Here is a 25023-nt window from a genome sequence, read left to right as displayed (position 1 = left end):
ACTCAAAACTAACCAAATGACTCCTCCCACCATATTATGATGTTGCCCAAGTTTTGGGCTCGATCCGAAATCAATAGGTGTGAGAAATTGGACAATTCAAGTTCAACGGCAGATCGTTCCTAATTGGAGTGGTTGGTGTTTTCCATACTTCAAGCGATTGGATTTTACTCAAAACTCACCAAATGACTCCTCCCACCATATTATGATGTTGCCCAAGTTTTGGGCTCGATCCGAAATGAATAGGTGTTCCAAATTGGATGTTGGTAATTTTTAACAACAATATTAAAATGGATCGTTTCTTGGCTTTTGTTGCTGCATATAGTGTGCTTGAGCCATCTCTTCTCCATCACCATACAAACTTGGACAAGACTCCGTAGGATGTCCGGGATTAGCACACACAGCACACACTTGTGCTTGAGGGATTAACTGCTTAACAAGGTTAGTCAAATTAGCTATTTGAGGACCAATATCACTAGCACTTACCTCATAAACACCTGCTTTCTTTGGGGGAGCTCTCCGATAATTAAATTGTTGAGAGTTTGCTGCAATGTTCTCAAACATCTCCTTAGCTTCAGTAGCACTCTTGTTCATCAAGCCTCCTCCACTAGTAGCATCAACCATCATCCTCTCCGAATCGAGTAATCCCTCATAAAAGTATTGCATAAGTAGCCAATCTTCAATTTGGTGATGAGGGCATGAAGCTAGGAGTCTCTGAAACCGATCCCAATACTCATGAAATGATTCTCCATCTAGTTGCTGCACTCCCATGATCTCCTTCCTAATACGGTTTGTCTTTTGAGCTGGAAAGAACTTTGCAAGGAACTTGGAAGCCAATGCTGTCCATGTAGTGATAGATGCACTAGGTAAAGAATAGAGCCACTCCTTGGCTCGTTCCTTAAGTGAGAATGGAAACAAACGCAATCTGATTGCCTCATCACTAATCCCTCCATTGTGCATAGTCGCGCACACGGCAAAGAAATCCTTGATATGTATGTGAGGATCATCCCCAGGCTTGCCATAGAATTGTGGCAAAAGGTGAATGGTGCCACTCTTGATCTCAAAGGTGGTTGTAGTGGCTGGATACGCAATACATGACGGCTGGTCCAATGCTTTAGGAACCGTGAAATCCTTCAAAGGTCGGGTGAGGTTGTTGAGTGCCAACTCGTCTCCCATCTTGATTGGAAGTGTAGCTTGCGTATCTTTATCTCGATGGAGATAACGAAGTGTGTTCTCTAGTTCAGGGTCGTATGGTATAAGCTTGTAACCTTGCGAACGACGTCCCAGCATATACCTGAAATTGAAAACAAAACTTAATTAGATAAACAATCCCCGGCAACGGCGCCAAAAACTTGTTGGTAATTTTTAACAACAATATTAAAACCTTGCAAGTGCACAAATCAAATGATAGTATAGTAAGCAAGCAAGGGTCATTCCCACAGAGATTGTAATCTAAAGAGATGTTTATCAATGTCACACAAAGAAAACTAGAACACAATTAAACACGAAAACAAAATAAAGATTGAAATCACAAGGACTTCCACACACACGCCAACACCAAGGGGGTTTTGATTTGATTTTGTAAATAAAAGAAAACAAAACAGAATTTAAATTAGAGTTTAAGAGAAATTAGTTTAAAATCAATCAAGAACAATAGCTAGGACTCACTATCCACCTCCAAACAATCAATCAATCCATAAACAACAATAGATAATCAATTTCTAGCAAGCATATGATGACGACACTCACAACAAGATCATGGCATTTGACTCGAGTTGTATGATTCTCTCTTAAGCGTATGTAAAGTGTATGGCATTTACATCAATACGTGTATTCTTAATTGAAATCCAGTATGGCATTTACTCAAATTAACAATCAAGAATCCATTAAGATCAAAGAGAATATGAGTGTCACAAAAACCCTAAAACATGGCATTTGTTATTAGGAATTCAAGAATCGATTTCTCATAACTAGTTCTTAACCCAATTATTCGTTGCAAACAAGAACACATTCAATATGGCAATTGACCTATGTTCTACAACAATTTAATTCCGATACATGCTTCAAAGTTAGCTACTCAAAGAAACAAAATATCAGAATTCACATAACATTGAGAAACCGAAATCATCCCGCTTGTAGAAACTGAAAAATCCATTCAAACTTGTTTATAGAATTGAAATCATGTTTAGGGCTTCAAGATTAAGCCCTAACTAACAAGAAATTAGTTACTCATGTTCTGGGATGAACTCAAAAATAAATACATAAGAACTGAAAATTAAAAGAAGAAAGGAAAAGAAAGAACTCGCTGGCAGCTTTTTCCTCTTGCGCGGTTGATCTCCTTCGGACCTGAATCCTCTGTATGGGGCCTTGGCTGGCCTTTTATATGACTTAAATCAAAGTCCTAAACCCTAAAATTTACTGAAAAGTCGTCCAAGAAGTCTTGGTAAACAAGGAATCCAAATAGGAAAGTAAAGATCACAATTCCTAACTCCACAGGGAAATACAGCTCAGCCCAATTGTCACACGATTTGGGGTTCTTCGGCCTTCTAGAAAAATCAGGAAAAATATATTTTAGAAAGATAAATGTCTTATCTTTCCAACCATATATAGCACGTAACTTGGAAAAATTCGGGAAGGCTTCCGTTTCTTCATATTCACGTAACATGTACGAAACTGTCCTGTCTGCACGTGGGCTAACTTTACTTGTAATACTGTACCAATTGGCTCGGTAGAAAAATCTGGAAAAATCACAGATTCAACTTCAAGGTGTTAGCTTTCATCTCCAATTGACCTTGCACTAAAATTCCTCCGAAAAGTTGATTTTCCCTTAAAATCCTTCTAAGAGCGCAGAAAAGCTGAAAATCAGAAAAGTGAAGTAATAAGCCCTTTTTAAGTCTAATTCTTCTACAAAGCCTAAGTAAAGAGAGTACATAAATGAGTATATTTATGGACTTATCAAATACCCACAACTTAGATTTTGCTAGTCCTCGAGCAAAACAACACAAAATAAAAACAAAAGAACAAAGACTCAACGCAAACAAGCGATGGACTAACTTCCCAATATTGATCTCAGAGATAATCACCAACCGTTAGCTAACTTCCAAGAAATAAGCAACAATAACTCAAGACATTATCAAAGGGTTAACCAAACTTTAGTTGAACAACTTGGAGTGTCGTGTGTGACATAGCCAACATTAACATAACTACGACTTATGCTTCACAAAAGTTAAATAACCAAATAAGAACAAGCTTTGACTTCAATTCTCACCAAGGATGTTCACTCCAATGACAGCACTCGAAATTTGACTAGGTAGTGTCACTCATATATGTGAGAGGAATCAAAGCAATAGGATGTACTCACATAATTGAAATAAAGGCACATGACAAATATAAAAAATCTCATGGGAAGATATCGCATACTTGAAAACATTTAAACCATCCGACCATAGTACTTCCACACCTATTCTCCACATGAGGAACCACACTTCTCCTTGGATCAAGTAGGACTTTCACTAAGGTTGTAATGGGGTTTAGGGTGATGGGTGAAACAAGAAAAAGATAAGGAATGAACAAATTCTAAGGAATTCATAGAGCTTTCCATTATAACATCTTGCACTTTGAGCACGGAATTGATACTGCCTTGAATTTTTTTTTTTTTTTTTTTTTTTTCACACATTTTTTTTTCTTCTCCTAACTCCATTAGCTTTCTAATCAACCCATGTAGCGAGTGTTAGGCCAATGACTCCCAAGCTAGCTAGCTTTAGGGCATTAAATGTAAAACACTCCTAGGGCTTAATAACTCAAGTTGAAAAGGCTTCGAAATTAGTATTTTTTTATTTTTTTATTTTTTTTATTTTTTTATTTTTTTATTTTTTTATTTTTTAGATAGTATCCTTCACTTTCCACATGATTGACCAATTTGTGCAATGCTCCCTTAACAACGAAAATACTCAACAAAACTCCTTAGAAGGGTGTAGGATAAACATATGATAGATTAAGGTGAGGAGAATTGGGTAAAGAACGAAAAAAGCTTACATAAAAGGCACAAGGGGGTTAACTAGGGATAAAAGTGATACGGGTTGGCTAGAAGGGCTCAAACGAAAGAAACAAGGCCTATATCACTTCCAAGAATCCATGTGGTTCACGAAGTATGCCTCAAATAGATCATGAAAGTAGTTCTAGCAAACAATTTAAACATCCTCAAGTACTTGACCAAAACAAAGAATAATGAGATCACAACGACTTGTAGACAAGAAAATTATCGAATAGTATATAACACTCAAGAAAGAAAGGCATAGGCTCAAAAGCTCACATGATAAGGGTTATATAAGTCTACACCCTTATTTGGGAATTTAAATCATGTGAACTCCCCAATCGAACATCATATTAATGTGGCTGTGTGCATAAGGATTTCCAAAGTCTAATCACAAAAATAAGGCTAACACAAAGATAATGTAAAGAATTATTGTCATGCTCAACATTTCTTGAAAGTTAATTGCAAATAAAATTCAATCTCATCATAGAATTGGGAAGTGACTACCACAAACAAAACAAAACAACAAAATAAAAACTAATTAAATAAAAACCGAAAGTTGAAAGGAATTGAAAATCAATAAACAAACTGCAGTTCTGACCCAGGCGCAAAGAATTACACGTATCTCACAAAATACTTGGCTAAACTTCACGTTCTTTATATGGTTGGATTCAGAACGAAAAAACAAAGAACGCATCGCGAGCCAAATTCCAAAAACAGAAGCAGACAAGAACAGAATTGGAAACAAAGACAGAGGACTGCTGCATGCGTTATGAAACCAAAGAACTCAATCACCCACAACTTAAAACAAACATTGTCCTCAATGTTTAAAACAAAGAAAACTAAGTCATGCAAAATTAATTAAAGAGAGAGAGAGAGTGTGAGAACTTCCCAGGTTTGTGTAGGTGTGGTTGAGCAAAGAATAGAATATGTCGAAGTGAGAGAGGATGGACAATGTGACGAACTTAAACACCCACAACTTGCTTCTTGGAATGTCAACAGACCCGTAATAGCTCCTAAAAGTCTCGGAATGCGATGAAATTGGAACAAAATTGAGCTGGATATGGAATCATAAAAAACTGGAAATCTGACTTTTAGCGACGAAAAATCTGATGAACACCGCTGCTAAAACCTCTTTGGTGACGAAAAATCCGATGAACACCGTCGCTAAAACCTCTTTGGTGACGAAAAATCTTCAAATTCTGGGCAAAACAGCAGCTGCCTTTTTTTGTGTTTTAGGTCCTTTTTTGAGCTTCAAATCGTCCTAAAACATAATGTAGGCCACCGGAGACCCCCAAACCTGGTCCAAAACATCAGAATAACTATTCTAAACATGTTGGTGGCATCAGATTGACCTGAAAAACAGCAAAAAATAATTTAGGCAGAAATTCTAGTTTTGACCAAAATAAGAACATAAAAGCTATTTTTCTATTTTCTGGCATTTAAACTCAACCAATGACCAAAAAAACTTCTGTAACACATCTGAAATGTGCTGCAAACATCCTAGGGCTAGAAAAATGTGAATTTTTTTCTTTGGAACACAAAATCCATTATTTGATGATGCAAAACTTAACAAGAACAAAAATATGAAAAGTGTACGAGAAATCACACATAAACTAAAAACAAAAGTTAAGAATGCTTGGGTTGCCTCCCAAGAAGCGCGAAGTTTAAAGTCTTCAGCTAGACGCGGTTCTTTAGATGATTAAACAATAGATGGGGGTGGTGCATCCATGTGCATGCTCTCTTTTCCCAACTCAAAAGATTCATAGTATGGCTTCAAGCGATGTCCGTTCACTTTAAATATGTTTCCCGTCTTGTCATTTTCAATCTCAACTGCACCATGAGGGAAAACATTAGTAACAACAAAAGGACCGTACCATCTAGAACGTAACTTACCTGGGAATAGCCGGAGACGTGAATTGAAGAGCAAGACTTTCTGTCCTATTTCAAAGGTCTTCCTTTGAATTGCTTTGTCATGAAATGCCTTAGTCTTTTCCTTGTAAATTCGTGCACTCTCATAGGCATCATTCCTCATCTCATCCAATTCATTCAATTGGAGTCGCCTTGCATCTCCAGCCTCTTTCATATCGAAATTGAATTTCTTGATTGCCCAAAATGCTCTATGTTCAAGTTCAACCGGAAGGTGACATGCTTTACCATAAACCAAACGAAAAGGAGACATACCAATGGGGGTTTTGTAGGCTGTCCTATATGCCCATAATGCATCATTAAGTCTCAAGCTCCAATCCTTCCGTGTAGGGCTCACGGTTTTCTCCAAGATTTGCTTGATTTCTCGGTTACTAATCTCCACTTGTCCACTTGTTTGGGGATGATAAGGTGTTGAGACCCTATGTGTAATTCCATACCGCTTTAAAAGTGCCTCAAATGACCTATTACAAAAGTGGCTGCCTCCATCGCTGATAATGGCTCTTGGTGTTCCAAACCTAGAAAAGATGTGGTCCTTCACAAAGCTCAAAACAACTTTTGAATCATTAGTCCGGGTAGGAATTGCTTCCACCCATTTAGAGACATAGTCAACAGCAAGAAGGATGTAAATAAAGCCATAAGATGAAGGGAATGGTCCCATAAAATCAATGCCCCACACATCAAATATTTCAACAATAAGGATAGGCGTTAAAGGCATTTGATTCCTAGAGCTAATGTTACCGGTTCTTTGACATCTATCACATGTGGAACAATAAGTATATGCATCTTTGAACAAGCTAGGCCAATAAAAACCACATTGCAATACTTTAAGGGCTGTTTTCTTAGTACCAAAATGTCCACCACATGCAGATGAATGACAAAAGGCAAGTATAGAATTAAATTCAGATTCGGACACGCACCTTCTAACAATCTGATCTGGACAATATTTCCATAAGTATGGATCGTCCCAAACATAATACTTACTTGTTTTCACAAGCTTATCCTTTTGAGCTCGAGTGAGATCCTCTGGAATCAGTTTTGAAGCCTTGTAATTGATAATGTCAGCGTACCAAGGGTCCTTGGCTTCGAAGGTGAAGAGTTGCTCATCGGGGAAACTTTCACGTAGAGGAAGCACGTCCTCTTCTTCATTGGATCCGTGCACCAGCCTACTCAAATGGTCAGCCACCACGTTTTCACTCCCTTTCTTGTCTCTAATCACCAAATCAAATTCTTGAAGCAAGAGAGTCCACCTAATCAGTCGCGGCTTGGCGTCCTTCTTGTGGAGGAGGTACCTAAGTGCTGCATGATCAGATAATACAATTACCTTAGTGCCAATAAGATATGATCTAAATTTCTCTAAAGCAAAAATAACAGCAAGCAACTCCTTTTCCGTAGTTGAATAATTCAACTGAGCATCATTCAAAGTCCGGGAAGCATAATAGATGGCATGTGGTACGTTGTGCACTCTTTGTCCAAGCACGGCCCCCACTGCATAATCCGAGGCGTCACACATCAACTCAAAGGGAAAATTCCAATCTGGAGGCTGCATGATAGGGGCAGATGTCAAAAGCTCCTTAAGCTTGTTAAATGCAGCCAAGCACTCTTCATTAAACTCGAATTCCACATCTTTGCCAAGCAACCGACATAGGGGCCTTGATATCTTTGAAAAGTCCTTGATGAAACGCCTATAGAACCCTGCATGTCCTAGGAATGACCTAATCTCCTTTACGGTTTTGGGGGGCTGCAAGCTTCTCACAATGTCGATTTTTGCCTTGTCCACTTCAATTCCCCTACAAGAGATAATGTGACCCAAGACAATACCCTGCTGTACCATGAAGTGGCACTTCTCCCAATTGAGCACTAAATTGCATTCCTGACACCTTTTCAACACTAAAGAAAGGTTGTGAAGACAAATATCAAATGAATCACCAAAAACAGAAAAATCATCCATAAATACCTCGATTATCTCCTCCACCATATCAGAAAAAATTGACATCATGCAACGTTGAAAAGTGGCAGGTGCGTTACATAAACCAAAAGGCATACGCCTATAAGCAAACGTACCAAATGGACAGGTGAAGGTGGTCTTTTCTTGATCTTCCGGAGCAATGGCAATTTGATTGTATCCAGAGTATCCATCCAAGAAGCAATAATGACTATGACCTGCAAGACGCTCAAGCATTTGATCAATAAATGGTAACGGAAAGTGATCCTTACGTGTCGTGGTATTGAGCTTTCTATAATCTATGCATACTCTCCAACCCGTTTGAATTCTTTGAGGCACCAACTCATTGTCTTCATTCTTCACAACGGTAATTCCGGATTTCTTGGGAACAACTTGGACGGGACTCACCCACTTGCTATCCGAAATGGGGTATATAATTCCCACGTCCAAAAGCTTCAAAACTTCCTTCTTAACAACTTCTTTCATCACCGGATTCAGCCTCCTTTGGGCTTCCCTTATAGGTTTAGATTCTCCTTCCAAAAGGATCCTATGCATGCACTTTGTAGGGCTTATACCTTTGATGTCTGCAATGGTCCAACCTAGGGCAGTCTTGTGCTCCCTTAGAACTCTAATTAGTTTGTCTTCTTCAGATGCACTCAAATTAGAAGCAATGATTACAGGCAGCGTCTTTTCATCACCTAAATATGCATATTTCAAGTTCTCTGGAAGGGGTTTTAGCTCAACCTGTGGTGCTTTCACAATAGAGGGAACAAGCGTATTAGTAGATAACGGAAGAGGCTCAAAAATAGAGTTAGACTTACCTCTTTGGGGAGGCAAGGCCTCAAGCATATTCACGGCTTCAAGTACAGCTGTGTTCCCTTCTTTATTCACAGTTTTGGGGCTTTGGATGAGTGCCCTCTGCAATGGCGTCTCTCCTTGTGATGCATTAAACGTTTCTTGTACCACCTGCTCAAGTACATCTATGGAAAAACAAGCATGATCATCATTAGGATATTTTAAAGCATCTAATACCTTAAACTCCACGGTTTCCTCATCGAATGCCATTGTGAGAGTGCCTTCATACACATCGATTTTTGTCCTTGCTGTTCTCATGAATGGACGTCCTAGAATCAATGGAAGGTCTTTTCCAGGAATAGGAACTTCCTCCATCTCGAGCACTAGAAAGTCGGCTGGAAATATTAGCTCATTCACCTTGACCAAAACATCTTCCAACACTCCCTTAGGATACTTGATTGATCGATCAGCCAATTGTATGCTCACGGAAGTCTTCTTAAGCTCACCTAAATTTAAAGATTCAAAAACAGAAAAAGGCATCAAATTAATTGAAGCACCTAAGTCTAATAAAGCATGTTCAAACCTTTGATTTCCAATGAGACAAGGTATAGTAAAACTCCCTGGATCCTTTAGTTTAGGAGGCAATTTACGCAATAGCACGGCTGAAACTTCTTCACTTAAGGCCACAGTTTCATGCTCCTTGAACTTCCTTTTATTTGTACAAAGATCTTTGAGGAATTTTGCATAGCTTGGAATTTGTTGGATCGCATCGAGCAAGGGAATGTTCACTTGCACTTTTCGGAAAGTCTCTAGGATATCCTTTGAAACTTGCTCCTTCTTTGAATTCAAAAACCTACGAGGAAAAGGAATCTTTGAAGTAATTGAATGATCCACAAGAGAACTTACCTTAGAGTTGTCACTTGGAACCGTAAGCTTGGGAGAGGGGGCAGCCACTGTTTTGGTTGAATTTCTCTCCTCATTGTCATCCTTTCCCACCTCTTTTCCACTTCGAAGAGTAATCGCCTTTGCGGTTTCATGGCCTCCATTAGGATTTGGAATTACTTGGCTTGGAAACTGTCCTGGCTCTCTTTGACTCAAGGAGGCTGCAATTTGTCCAACTTGGTTTTCAAGGCTCTTGATTGCTGTAGACATTTGTGTATGTGTTTGCCTTGTTTCCTGCATAAAACCTTGAGTGCTTAATGCCAAAGAATTAACTAACTCTTCTAAAGACTTACCTTGCCTAGGAGGTGGTGGTGGTGCATTTTGTTGAGGAACAAACTGATTTTGTTGAACTGGGGTTGTTTGCACGTTTTGGTTGTTCTTCCATCCAAAGTTAGGGTGTTGCCACCATCCCGGATTATAGGTGTTAGAAAATGGATCGTTTCTTGGCTTTTGTTGCTGCATATAGTGTGCTTGAGCCATCTCTTCTCCATCACCATACAAACTTGGACAAGACTCCGTAGGATGTCCGGGATTAGCACACACAGCACACACTTGTGCTTGAGGGATTAACTGCTTAACAAGGTTAGTCAAATTAGCTATTTGAGGACCAATATCACTAGCACTTACCTCATAAACACCTGCTTTCTTTGGGGGAGCTCTCCGATAATTAAATTGTTGAGAGTTTGCTGCAATGTTCTCAAACATCTCCTTAGCTTCAGTAGCACTCTTGTTCATCAAGCCTCCTCCACTAGTAGCATCAACCATCATCCTCTCCGAATCGAGTAATCCCTCATAAAAGTATTGCATAAGTAGCCAATCTTCAATTTGGTGATGAGGGCATGAAGCTAGGAGTCTCTGAAACCGATCCCAATACTCATGAAATGATTCTCCATCTAGTTGCTGCACTCCCATGATCTCCTTCCTAATACGGTTTGTCTTTTGAGCTGGAAAGAACTTTGCAAGGAACTTGGAAGCCAATGCTGTCCATGTAGTGATAGATGCACTAGGTAAAGAATAGAGCCACTCCTTGGCTCGTTCCTTAAGTGAGAATGGAAACAAACGCAATCTGATTGCCTCATCACTAATCCCTCCATTGTGCATAGTCGCGCACACGGCAAAGAAATCCTTGATATGTATGTGAGGATCATCCCCAGGCTTGCCATAGAATTGTGGCAAAAGGTGAATGGTGCCACTCTTGATCTCAAAGGTGGTTGTAGTGGCTGGATACGCAATACATGACGGCTGGTCCAATGCTTTAGGAACCGTGAAATCCTTCAAAGGTCGGGTGAGGTTGTTGAGTGCCAACTCGTCTCCCATCTTGATTGGAAGTGTAGCTTGCGTATCTTTATCTCGATGGAGATAACGAAGTGTGTTCTCTAGTTCAGGGTCGTATGGTATAAGCTTGTAACCTTGCGAACGACGTCCCAGCATATACCTGAAATTGAAAACAAAACTTAATTAGATAAACAATCCCCGGCAACGGCGCCAAAAACTTGTTGGTAATTTTTAACAACAATATTAAAACCTTGCAAGTGCACAAATCAAATGATAGTATAGTAAGCAAGCAAGGGTCATTCCCACAGAGATTGTAATCTAAAGAGATGTTTATCAATGTCACACAAAGAAAACTAGAACACAATTAAACACGAAAACAAAATAAAGATTGAAATCACAAGGACTTCCACACACACGCCAACACCAAGGGGGTTTTGATTTGATTTTGTAAATAAAAGAAAACAAAACAGAATTTAAATTAGAGTTTAAGAGAAATTAGTTTAAAATCAATCAAGAACAATAGCTAGGACTCACTATCCACCTCCAAACAATCAATCAATCCATAAACAACAATAGATAATCAATTTCTAGCAAGCATATGATGACGACACTCACAACAAGATCATGGCATTTGACTCGAGTTGTATGATTCTCTCTTAAGCGTATGTAAAGTGTATGGCATTTACATCAATACGTGTATTCTTAATTGAAATCCAGTATGGCATTTACTCAAATTAACAATCAAGAATCCATTAAGATCAAAGAGAATATGAGTGTCACAAAAACCCTAAAACATGGCATTTGTTATTAGGAATTCAAGAATCGATTTCTCATAACTAGTTCTTAACCCAATTATTCGTTGCAAACAAGAACACATTCAATATGGCAATTGACCTATGTTCTACAACAATTTAATTCCGATACATGCTTCAAAGTTAGCTACTCAAAGAAACAAAATATCAGAATTCACATAACATTGAGAAACCGAAATCATCCCGCTTGTAGAAACTGAAAAATCCATTCAAACTTGTTTATAGAATTGAAATCATGTTTAGGGCTTCAAGATTAAGCCCTAACTAACAAGAAATTAGTTACTCATGTTCTGGGATGAACTCAAAAATAAATACATAAGAACTGAAAATTAAAAGAAGAAAGGAAAAGAAAGAACTCGCTGGCAGCTTTTTCCTCTTGCGCGGTTGATCTCCTTCGGACCTGAATCCTCTGTATGGGGCCTTGGCTGGCCTTTTATATGACTTAAATCAAAGTCCTAAACCCTAAAATTTACTGAAAAGTCGTCCAAGAAGTCTTGGTAAACAAGGAATCCAAATAGGAAAGTAAAGATCACAATTCCTAACTCCACAGGGAAATACAGCTCAGCCCAATTGTCACACGATTTGGGGTTCTTCGGCCTTCTAGAAAAATCAGGAAAAATATATTTTAGAAAGATAAATGTCTTATCTTTCCAACCATATATAGCACGTAACTTGGAAAAATTCGGGAAGGCTTCCGTTTCTTCATATTCACGTAACATGTACGAAACTGTCCTGTCTGCACGTGGGCTAACTTTACTTGTAATACTGTACCAATTGGCTCGGTAGAAAAATCTGGAAAAATCACAGATTCAACTTCAAGGTGTTAGCTTTCATCTCCAATTGACCTTGCACTAAAATTCCTCCGAAAAGTTGATTTTCCCTTAAAATCCTTCTAAGAGCGCAGAAAAGCTGAAAATCAGAAAAGTGAAGTAATAAGCCCTTTTTAAGTCTAATTCTTCTACAAAGCCTAAGTAAAGAGAGTACATAAATGAGTATATTTATGGACTTATCATTGGACAATTCAAGTTCAACGGCAGTTCGTTCCTAATTGGAGTCGTTGGTGTATTCCATACTTCTAGCGATTGGATTTCTCTCAAAACTCACCAAATGACTCCTCCCACCATATTATGATGTTGCCCAAGTTTTGGGCTCGATACGAAATCAATAGGTGTTCCAAATCGGACAATTCAAGTTCAACGGCAGTTCGTTCCTAATTGGGGTGGTTGGTGTATTCCATACTTCTAGCGATTGGATTTCATTCAAAACAAACCAAATGACTCCTCCCACCACATTATGATGCTGCCCAAGTTTTGGGCTCGATCCGAAATCAATAGGTGTGAGAAATTGGACAATTCAAGTTCAACGGCAGTTCGTTCCTAATTGGTGTGGTTGGTGTATTCCATACTTCTAGCGACTGGATTTCACTCAAAACTGACCAAATGACTCTTCCCACCGTATTATGATGTTGCCCAAGTTTTGGGCTCGATCCGAAATCAATAGGTGTGATAAATTGGACAATTCAAGTTCAACGGCAGATAGTTCCTAATTGGAGTGATTGGTGTATTCCATACTTCTAGAGATTGGATTTCACTCAAAACTCACCAAATGACTCCTCCCACCATATTATGATGTTGCCCAAGTTTTGGGCTCGATCCGAAATCAATAGGTGTGAGAAATTGGACAATTCAAGTTCAACGGCAGTTCGTTCCTAATTGGAGTGGTTGCTATATTCCATACTTCTAGGGATTGGATTTCACTCAAAACTAACCAAATGACTCCTCCCACCATATTATGATGTTGCCCAAGTTTGGGGTTCGATTCGAAATCAATAGGTGTGAGAAATTGGACAATTCAAGTTCAACGGCAGTTCGTTCCTAATTGGAGTGGTTGGTGTATTCCATACTTCTAGCGACTGGATTTCTCTCAAAACTCACCAAATGACTCCTCCCACCATATTACGATGTTGCCCAAGTTTTGGGCTCCATACGAAATCAATAGGTGTTCCAAATTAGACAATTCAAGTTCAACGGCAGTTCGTTCCTAATTGGGGTGGTTGGTGTATTCCATAGTTCTAGCGATTGGATTTCACTCAAAACAAACCAAATGACTCCTCCCACCACATTATGATGTTGCCCAAGTTTTGGGCTCGATCCGAAATCAATAGGTGTGAGAAATTGGACAATTCAAGTTCAACGGCAGTTCGTTCCTAATTGGAGTGGTTGGTGTATTCCATACTTCTAGCGACTGGATTTCACTCAAAACTCACCAAATGACTCCTCCCACCATATTATGATGTTGCCCAAGTTTTGGGCTCGATCCAAAATCAATAGGTGTGAGAAATTGGACAATTCAAGTTCAACGGCAGATAGTTCCTAATTGGAGTGATTGGTGTATTCCATACTTCTAGAGATTGGATTTTACTCAAAACTCACCAAATGACTCCTCCCACCATATTACGATGTTGCCCAAGTTTTGGGCTCGATCCGAAATCAATAGGTGTGAGAAATTGGACAATTCAAGTTCAACGGCAGTTCGTTCCTAATTGGAGTGGTTGCTATATTCCATACTTCTAGGGATTGGATTTCACTCAAAACTAACCAAATGACTCCTCCCACCATATTATGATGTTGCCCAAGTTTGGGGTTCGATTCGAAATCAATAGGTGTGAGAAATTGGACAATTCAAGTTCAACGGCAGTTCGTTCCTAATTGGAGTGGTTGGTGTATTCCATACTTCTAGCGACTGGATTTCTCTCAAAACTCACCAAATGACTCCTCCCACCATATTACGATGTTGCCCAAGTTTTGGGCTCCATACGAAATCAATAGGTGTTCCAAATTAGACAATTCAAGTTCAACGGCAGTTCGTTCCTAATTGGGGTGGTTGGTGTATTCCATAGTTCTAGCGATTGGATTTCACTCAAAACAAACCAAATGACTCCTCCCACCACATTATGATGTTGCCCAAGTTTTGGGCTCGATCCGAAATCAATAGGTGTGAGAAATTGGACAATTCAAGTTCAACGGCAGTTCGTTCCTAATTGGAGTGGTTGGTGTATTCCATACTTCTAGCGACTGGATTTCACTCAAAACTCACCAAATGACTCCTCCCACCATATTATGATGTTGCCCAAGTTTTGGGCTCGATCCAAAATCCATAGGTGTGAGAAATTGGACAATTCAAGTTCAACGGCAGTTTATTCCTTATTGGAGTGGTTGGTGTATTCCATACTTCTAGGGATTGGATTTGACTCAAAACTCACCAAATGACTCCTCCCACCATATTATGATGTTGCCCAAGTTTTGGGCTCGATACGAAATCAATAGGTGTGAGAAATTGGACAATTCAAGTTCAACGGCAGTTCGTTCCTAATTGGAGTGGTTGGTGTATTACATAATTCTAGCGATTGGATTTCACTCAAAACTCACTAAATGACTCCTCCCACCATATTATGATGTTGCCCAAGTTTTGGGCTCGATCCGAAATCAGTAGGTGTGAGAAATTGGACAATTCAAGTTCAACGGCAGTTCGTTCCTAATTGGAGTGGTTGGTGTATTCCATACTTCTAGCGATTGGATTTCACTCAAAACTCACCAAATGACTCCTCCCACCATATTATGATGTTGCCCAAGTTTTGGGCTCGATCCGAAATCAATAGGTCTTCCAAAATTGACAATTAGAGTTCAACGGTAGTTCATTCCTAATTGGAGTGGTTGGTGTATTCCATACTTCTAGCGATTGGATTTCACTCAAAACTCCCCAAATGACTCCTCCTACCATTTTATGATGTTGCCCAAGTTTGGGGCTCGATCCGTAATCAACAGGTGTGAGAAATTGGACAATTCAAGTTCAACGGAAGTTCGTTCCTAATTGGAGTGGTTGGTGTATTCCATACTTCTAGCGATTGGATTTCACTCAAAACTAACCAAATGACTCCTCCCACCATATTATGATGTTGCCCAAATTTTGGGCTCGATCCGAAATCAATAGGTGTGAGAAATTGGACAATTCAAGTTCAACGGAAGTTCGTTCCTAATTGGAGTGGTTGGTGTATTCCATACTTCTTGCGATTGGATTTCACTCAAAACTCACCAATTGACTCCTCCCACCATATTATGATGTTACCCAAGTTTGGGGCTCGATCCGAAATGAATAGGTGTGAGAAATTGGGCAATTCAAGTTCAACGGCAGTTCGTTCCTAATTGGAGTGGTTGGTGTATTCCATACTTCTAGCGATTGGATTTCACTCAAAACTCACCAAATGACTCCTCCCACCATATTATGATGTTGCCCAAGTTTTGGGCTCGATCCGAAATCAATAGGTGTGAGAAATTGGACAATTCAGGTTCAACGGCAGTTCGTTCCTAATTGCAGTGGTTGGTGTATTCCATACTTCTAGCGATTGCATTTCACTCAAAACTCACCGAATGACTCCTCCCACCATATTATGATGTTACCCAAGTTTTGGGCTCGATCCGAAATCAACAGATGTTCCAAATTGGACAATTCAAGTTCAACGACAGTTCGTTCCTAATTGGAGTGGTTGGTGTATTCCATACTTCTAGCGGTTGGATTTCACTCAAAACTAACCAAATGACTCCTCCCACCATATTATGATGTTGCCCAAGTTTTGGGCTCGATCCGAAATCAATAGGTGTGAGAAATTGGACAATTCAAGTTCAACGGCAGTTCGTTCCTAATTGGAGTGGTTGGTGTATTCCATACTTCTAGCGATTGGATTTCACTCAAAACTCACCAAATGACTCCTCCCACCATATTATGATGTTGCCCAAGTTTTGGGCTCGATCCGAAATCAATAGGTGTGAGAAATTGGACAATTCAAGTTCAACGGAAGTTCGTTCCAAATTGGAGTGGTTGGTGTATTCCATACTTCTTGCGATTGGATTTCACTCAAAACTCACCAAATGACTCCTCCCACCATATTATGATGTTGCCCAAGTTTGGGGCTCGATCCGAAATCAATAGGTGTGAGAAATTGGACAATTCAAGTTCAACGGCAGTTCGTTCCTAATTGGAGTGGTTGGTGTATTCCACACTTCTAGCGATTGGATTTCACTCAAAACTCACCAAATGACTCCTCCCACCATATTATGATGTTGCCCAACTTTGGGGCTCGTTCCAAAATCAATAGGGATGAGAAATTGGTCAATTCAATTTCAACGACAGTTCATTTCTAATCGGAGTAGTTGTTGTATTCCATACTTCTAGCGATTGGATTTCACTCAAAACTCACCAAATGACTCCTCCCACCGTATTATGATATTGCCCAAGTTTTGGGCTCGATCTGAAATCAATAGGTGTGAGAAATTGGACAATACAAGTTCAACGGCAGTTCGTTCCAAATTGGAGTGGTTGGTGTATTCCATACTTCTAGAGATTGGATTTCACTAAAAACTCACCAATTGACTCCTCCCACCATATTATGATGTTGCCCAAGTTTTGGGCTCAATCCGAAATCAATAGGTGTTCCAAATTGGACAATTCAAGTTCAACGGCAGTTCGTTCCTAATTGGAGTGGTTGTTGTATTTCATACTTCTAGGGGTTGGATTTCACTCAAAACTGACCAAATGACTCCTCCCACCATATTATGATGTTGCCCAAGTTTGGGGCTCGATCCGAAATCAATAGGTGTGAGAAATTGGACAATTCAAGTTCAACGGCAGATCGTTCCTAATTGGAGTGGTTGGTGTATTCCATACTCCTAATTGGAGCATAAAACAATTGTTTACAAGACTTCGAATCGTCACGATTAGATTTTTTTTTCTTTTACATGATCAAAACTCCTTATACCTTCATTTACATTGATTCAAACTCCTTTCCAAACACCAAATTATTTTGAAGGCCCAAAAATGAATTTTCAAACAACCGCCACTTAATCACAACTTTCTCTTTTCTTTCACCAATTGTGTGATTTTTTTTTATGTAATATCCCTTCCCAACCTTAGCTTGAAAAACACATCCGCATTAGAGCTCATGAATTCCTTAGAAAGGTAAATATTTGTTTTTCGGTCTAAGGCGAGGAAATAAAATTGGTTAAATGAAAGAAAAGTTTTACATGTAGGCTCAAAATGGTTAACAATGGAAAATCATGCTTAAGCATGCATAAGGTTAGCTTGAAAGGCACAAACGATCCAAAGAAGGCCTTAATATCATTTCTTTAAATGTCATGAAATCAAATTGCATAAGAATGAATGACTTTTAAGTGTTCAACCAAATCAATGAATAATGAGATCAAACAACAACTTTGATGACAAGAAATTAAGAGTATATGTATAACACTCATGAAATGAAGTACAATGCTCAAAAGCTCACTTTATATGGTTGGTTATATAAGTCTAATTTATGCTTGATACAATTCTTTGGGTCATGCAAATCCTTTAATTGGAAAATTATGAAACAAATGGCAAGTGCAAAGAAGGTTTCGAACATGTCATGCTAGAACGATGCCAAATTAATTAATTAATTATTTATTTTTTTACAATAAAAATTTACAAGGAAAACAAAATAAATAATAAATAAAATTCAATTTTCATTTAAGTCATGCAAACATTTATCACAATCTCATCAAATGTGTTCGGAAAGTGAATAAAATCAAAATCAAAATCAAAATCAAAATCAAAATCAAAATCAAAATAAAAGCAAGACTTAACAAAATAAAATAAAAATAAAAACAAGCAAATAAATAAATAAATAAATAAATTAAGGAAAAACCAAATTTACATGCTAAACTCCAATACCCCCAAACCTAGAAATGAACATTGTCCTCAATGTTTAAAAATTAGGAACAAGCAATGTCATAACAAGAAATGAAAGGTACTAAAGTAAATATAAATCACAAAACACACAAGAATTAAAATACACTAATAAAATAAAATAATTACAAAAATAAAAATTACAAAACAAACAAACAAAAAATGAAACAGTAAACCCTAATCACACAATTCTGAAACCCAAAAAAAAAAAAAAAAAATTTGAAGCCCAAAGCCCACAATTTCGAAACACAAACCATGGTGAATTTAACTCACTTTGAAACCCAAACTAAGGTGAAACCCGACCCAAAATGAATTCCGAAGCCCACACATTTTAATTTTAATTTTTTTAAAAAAATAGATAAAACGTGAATTGGAAGTGCAAAGGGTGGGATTTCTGAAAAGAAAGCACGTGGTCCCTAATGTCGTCTCATGGTTAGTCACGGGCAGAAAGCAGAAGCCACGTGTTGACAGATAGAAGCGCCGCAGATTTCACAAGCAGAAATTACGGGCTCATGGAAAGGCGCGAAGACTTTACTGAACGCGTTCGTTCAGAAAAGACATGTCGTGATAAATGAGTTGGGTATGGTTGGAAAGCGAGAAGGTTGTGGGACTCGATGAATGCTGGAGATTCAGAAATGCTTAGACGCTGCAATGGCTAGGGTTTGTCAAAGACTATATCTATAAGAAGGAAAAAGAAGGGGATAAAAACAAAACCACAAACTCAGAAACACAAAAGAGAAAAGAAGAAAAAAAGTGAGAAATCAAATGGCCTCTTCCTACCCATTTTCGTTGGATCTCAACCTAGCTCCACCGACTCAGACATTGGGCCAAGCAGCGGCACCAGTATGGATGCCCTACTTTGGCTCCTCACGGGGGCCTGGGTCTGTCAATGACTCAATACTCCTAGACAACGATGTTGCTATTGGAGTTGGCAGAAATTTAGTGACTCCCAAAGATATACGTGTGTTCGGGGCAAGGGATGACAACCGGGTCACGAGTGATGCCCTGGCAATGAGCGTGCAGAGTACAGCATGTGTGTCGCAAGTTTGGGTCATCGCCTACTTGCGAAGTGCACGGCAACGGCGCCAAAAACTTGTTGTGTGGATTTCAGCTGCACCAAAATTCATTAAGCTGCATCCTCAACTTGTGATACTCACAAGTGCACGAGCCGTTCGGTAGTATAGCGTATGTAAGTGCGAGGTCGATCCCACGAGGATTGGTGATTGAATGATCCAATTCATTTTCCCTACACAAAACAGAAATGAAAAAAAAGCAAGGAAATAAATAAAACAAGGAAGAAAGAAATAACTAACTCAAGCAGATAAGTTCCCAAGTTCAATTAGATTATCGGATTGATTCTAGCTAAAGTATGATTAAGCCATGGTGTTTGGTCATAACCTTGTGTTCCTAATTCCCTAATTTGATCATTTGTTGTCTAACCTAAAATTAAGCATTAGGAACCCATTAAGCATAGAAGAACAATTTAAACAACCAAGCATGTATCTAATCCCTGTTGTCGAATGTCCATACATACTCTTCCTATTCATAGTTCAATTCGAATTAAAGCATGGTGTATACTCTTAATTCAAACCAAGATAGCTAACATGCAAGCCTAAATGGTGATCAATCATTCAAACTAGCATATTAACTTATAAGCATAATGAATAAGAACATGAACCATAATTGAAACTTGGAAACTAATCAAACTTGAAACTAAAGAAAAGAATTTACATAATGAAAAGTAAAGTGGAACTAAGAAAAACTTAAGGAAAATTTCAGCACAAAAGATTTCATTACAACAATTGAAAACTAGAAAGAGAAACTAAGAGAATTCGAGGGAGAGAAGGGAAGGGAGCTCTAGAGAAGTGTTTGAGAGCTCCCCCCCTTGGGGTGTGTTTACAAGCTTAGAGAACATCCCTATTTATAGGCCTAGGGGAAGTGAAAATCTGAATTTGATATGGCTAATGCATACAACACTTGTATTTGATATGGTTGATGCACTTCACCAATAAATCCCACCAGCAGCCCTAGCTCATCTTCATGTCACCATGACCAAGCTTCCAACCAGCTACAATAGCTCATGCCTAGCTCACCATGACCACGCTTCCAACCAGAAACAATAGCTCATCCTGAGGTCAGCATGACCAGCAACTTCAAGGGCTTACAAATTGGGCTTCACTTAAGCAAATGATGACTTTAAGATGTCCATTGTTAAGTTCAGAATGTGTCTGAACCAACCACACAAGTATTAGCCCAATCCAAGCTCGGATGAAGAAGCTAAGGCCAAAACAAATTGCTAACTCGTTTTTGCTCGCTGACAAAATCCATCCTGAGCATGGTTCTGTGTTTGCTAGGTGACAGACTCCATATTTATCCAATGGGGCTGAATTTTGGATATGTTATAGTATACGCCCATTGGAACACCTTTCATGAAGAATGCTGCCTCATCCGAGCTGTGTAGATTGCTGAAACAAAGCTTGCAATATGACCTACGGAACTGGACTGGCAGGGGGCTGTAGCCAAAATGAGTTTGTCTTTAAGCACTTCTTCCCTTTATCCAAATCAGGCTTTAACATGCATGGATTACATCATTTCATATCCAGAGCCATCATTGTTACCTAAAGCTGAAAGATAAACACAAAAAGGATTAAAAGCACAAGTTTAACTCAAAAACATAACCAAATCATAAGCTAGAAGGGTACAAAATGATATACAATTATGAACCCATCAATGACTCCTCCCACCATATTATGATGTTGCCCAAGTTTTGGGCTCGATCCGAAATCAATAGGTGTGAGAAATTGGACAATTCAAGTTCAACGGAAGTTCGTTCCTAATTGGTGTGGTTGGTGTATTCCATACTTCTAGCGATTGGATTTCACTCAAAACTCACCAAATGACTCCTCCCACCATATTATGATGTTGCCCAACTTTGGGGCTCGATCCGAAATCAATAGGTGTGAGAAATTGGTCAATTCAATTTCAACGACAATTCATTCCTAATTGGAGTGGTTGGTGTATTCCACACTTCTAGCGATTGGATTTCACTCAAAACTCACCAAATCTCTCCTCCCACCATATTATGATGTTGCCCAAGTTTTGGGCTCGATCCGAAATCAATAGGTGTTCCAAATTGGACAATTCAAGTTCAACGGCAGTTCGTTCCTAATTGGAGTGGTTGGTGTATTCCATACTTCTAGCGATTGGATTTCACTCAAAACTCACCAAATGACTCCTCCCACCATATTATGATGTTGCCCAAGTTTTGGGCTCGATCCGAAATCAATAGGTGTGAGAAATTGGACAATTCAAGTTCAACGGAAGTTCGTTCCTAATTGGAGTGGTTGGTGTATTCCATACTTCTAGGGATTGGATTTCACTCAAAACTCACCAAATGACTCCTCCCACCATATTATGATGTTGCCCAACTTTGGGGCTCGATCCGAAATCAATAGGTGTGAGAAATTGGACAATTCAAGTTCAACGGCAGTTCGTTCCTAATTGGAGTGGTTGGTGTATTACATACGTCTAGCGATTGGATTTCACTCAAAACTCACCAAATGACTCCTCCCACCATATTATGATGTTGCCCAAGTTTTGGGCTCGATCCGAAATCAATAGGTGTGAGAAATTGGTCAATTCAATTTCAACGACAATTCATTCCTAATTGGAGTGGTTGGTGTATTCCACACTTCTAGCGATTGGATTTCACTCAAAACTCACCAAATGTCTCCTCCCACCATATTATGATGTTGCCCAAGTTTTGGGCTCGATCCGAAATCAATAGGTGTTCCAAATTGGACAATTCAAGTTCAACGGCAGTTCGTTCCTAATTGGAGTGGTTGGTGTATTCCATACTTCTAGCGAATGGATTTCACTCAAAACTCACCAAATGACTCCTCCCACCATATTATGATGTTGCCTAAGTTTTGGGCTCGATCCGAAATCAATAGGTGTGACAAATTGGACAATTCAAGTTCAACGGAAGTTCGTTCCTAATTGGAGTGGTTGGTGTATTCCATACTTCTAGCGATTGGATTTCACTCAAAACTCACCAAATGACTCCTCCCACCATATTATGATGTTGCCCAACTTTGGGGCTCGATCCGAAATCAATAGGTGTGAGAAATTGGACAATTCAAGTTCAACGGCAGTTCGTTCCTAATTGGAGTGGTTGGTGTATTACATACGTCTAGCGATTGGATTTCACTCAAAACTCACCAAATGACTCCTCCCACCATATTATGATGTTGCCCAAGTTTTGGGCTCGATCCGAAATCAATAGGTGTGAGAAATTGGTCAATTCAATTTCAACGGCAGTTCATTCCTAACTGGAGTGGTTGGTGTATTCCACACTTCTAGCGATTGGATTTCACTCAAAACTCACCAAATGTCTCCTCCCACCATATTATGATGTTGCCCAAGTTTTGGGCTCGATCCGAAATCAATAGGTGTGAGAAATTGGACAATTCATGTTCAACGGCAGTTCGTTCCTAATTGGAGTGGTTGGTGTATTCCATACGTCTAGCGATTGGATTTCACTCAAAACTCACCAAATGACTCCTACCACCATATTATGTTGTTGCCCAAGTGTGGGGCTCGATCCGAAATCAATAGGTGTGAGAAATTGGACAATTCAAGTTCAACGGCAGTTCGTTCCTAATTGGAGTGGTTGGTGTATTCCATACTTGTAGCGATTGGATTTCACTCAAAACTCACCAAATGACTCTTCCCACCATATTATGATATTGCCCAAGTTTTGGGCTCGATCCGAAATCAATAGGTGTTCCAAATTGGACAATTCAAGTTCAACGGCAGTTCGTTCCTAATTGGAGTGGTTGGTGTATTCCATACTTCTAGCGATTGGATTTCACTCAAAACTCACCAAATGACTCCTCCCACCATATTATGATGTTGCACAGGTTTGGGGTTCGATCCAAAATCAATAGGTGTGAGAAACTTTACAATTCAAGTTCAACGGCAGTTCGTTCCTAATGGGAGTGGTTGGTGTATTCCATACTTCTAGCGATTGGATTTCACTCAAAACTCACCAAATGACTCCTCCCACCATATTATGACGTTGCCCAAGTTTTGGGCTCGATCTGAAATCAATAGGTGTTCGAAATTGGACAATTGAAGTTCAACGGCATTTCGTTCCTAATTGGAGTGGTCGGTGTATTCCATACTTCTAGCGATTGGATTTCACTCAAAACTCCCCAAATGACTCCTCCCACCATATTATGATGTTGCCCAAGTTTTGGGCTCGATCCGAAATCAATAGGTGTTCCAAATTGGACAATTCAAGTTCAACGGCAGTTCGTTCCTAATTGGAGTGCTTGGTGTATTCCATACTTCTAGCGATTGGATTTTACTCAAAACTCACCAAATGACTATTCCCACCATATTATGATGCTGCACAGGTTTGGGGTTCGATCCGAAATCAATAGGTGTGAGAAACTGGACAATTCAAGTTCAACGGCAGTTCGTTCCTAATGGGAGTGGTTGGTGTATTCCATACTTCTAGCGATTGGATTTCACTCAAAACTCACCAAATGACTCCTCCCACGATATTATGATGTTGCCCAGGTTTGGGTCTCGATCCAAAATCAATAGGTGTGAGAAATTGGACAATTCAAGTTCAACGGCAGTTCGTTCCTAATTGGAGTGGTTGGTGTATTCCCTGTTTCTAGCAATTGGATTTCTCTGAAAACTCACCAAATGACTCCTCCCACCATATTATGATGTTGCCCAAGTTTTGGGCTCGATTCGAAATCAATAGGTGTGAGAAATTGGACAATTCAAGTTCAACGGCAGTTCGTTCCTAATTGGAGTGGTTGGTGGATTCCATACTTCTAGCGATTGGATTTCACTCAAAACTCACCAAATGACTCCTCCCACCATATTATGATGTTGCCCAAGTTTTGGGCTCGATCCGAAATCAGTAGGTGTTCCAAATTGGACAATTCAAGTTCAACGGCAGTTCGTTCCTAATTGGAGTGCTTGGTGTATTCCATACTTCTAGCGATTGGATTTGACTCAAAACTCACCAAATGACTCCTCCCACCATATTATGATGTTGCCCAAGTTTTCGGCTCGTTCCGAAATCAATAGGTGTGAGAAATTGGACAATTCAAGTGCATTTGCAGTTCTTTCCTAATTGGAGTGGTTGGTGTATTCCATACTTCTAGCGATTGGATTTCACTCAAAACTCACCAAATGACTCCTCCCACCATATTATGATGTTGCCCACGTTTGGGGCTTGATCCGAAATCAATAGGTGTGAGCAATTGGACAATTCAAGTTTGACGGCAGTTCGTTCCTAATTGGAGCGGTTGGTCTCTTCCATAGTTCTAGCGAATGGATTTCACTCAAAACTCACCAAATGACTCCTCCCACCATATTATGATGTTGCTCAAGTTTTGGGCTCGATCCGAAATCAATAGGTGTTCCAAATTGGACAATTCAAGTTCAACGGCAGTTCGTTCCTAATTGGAGCGGTTGGTCTCTTCCATAGTTCTAGCGAA

At 39.3% G+C, this 25023-nt stretch overlaps 2 protein-coding genes across 2 annotated transcripts; both read right to left on the bottom strand.

The window, feature by feature from the left end:
* Window positions 1-282: 282 nt before the first annotated feature.
* Window positions 283-1569, bottom strand: LOC148293033 (uncharacterized). Its single transcript, XM_088244550.1, has one exon. The coding sequence runs from the start codon at window positions 1285-1287 to the stop codon at window positions 283-285; it is 1005 nt and encodes a 334-aa protein (XP_088100676.1). The 5' UTR covers window positions 1288-1569.
* Window positions 1570-5133: 3564 nt separating this feature from the next.
* LOC148293032 (uncharacterized) lies at window positions 5134-11351 on the bottom strand. The gene has a single exon (XM_088244549.1). It carries the CDS (start codon window positions 11067-11069, stop codon window positions 5733-5735), a length of 5337 nt encoding a protein of 1778 aa, XP_088100675.1. The 5' UTR covers window positions 11070-11351; the 3' UTR covers window positions 5134-5732.
* Window positions 11352-25023: the final 13672 nt, after the last annotated feature.

This window comes from Prunus avium, chromosome 7 (assembly GCF_965620075.1).
Source record: "Prunus avium chromosome 7, drPruAviu1.hap1.1, whole genome shotgun sequence".
Taxonomy (NCBI): Eukaryota; Viridiplantae; Streptophyta; class Magnoliopsida; order Rosales; family Rosaceae; genus Prunus; species Prunus avium.
The sequence above is the reverse complement of the archived record's forward strand: the minus strand, read 5'-3'. Positions and strand labels throughout refer to the sequence as shown.

Excerpts from the sequence above, each read along its gene's own strand:
- LOC148293033 (XM_088244550.1), bottom strand. The coding sequence starts at position 1,287 with ATGCTGGGACGTCGTTCGCAAGGTTACAAGCTTATACCATACGACCCT.
- LOC148293032 (XM_088244549.1), bottom strand. The coding sequence starts at position 11,069 with ATGCTGGGACGTCGTTCGCAAGGTTACAAGCTTATACCATACGACCCT.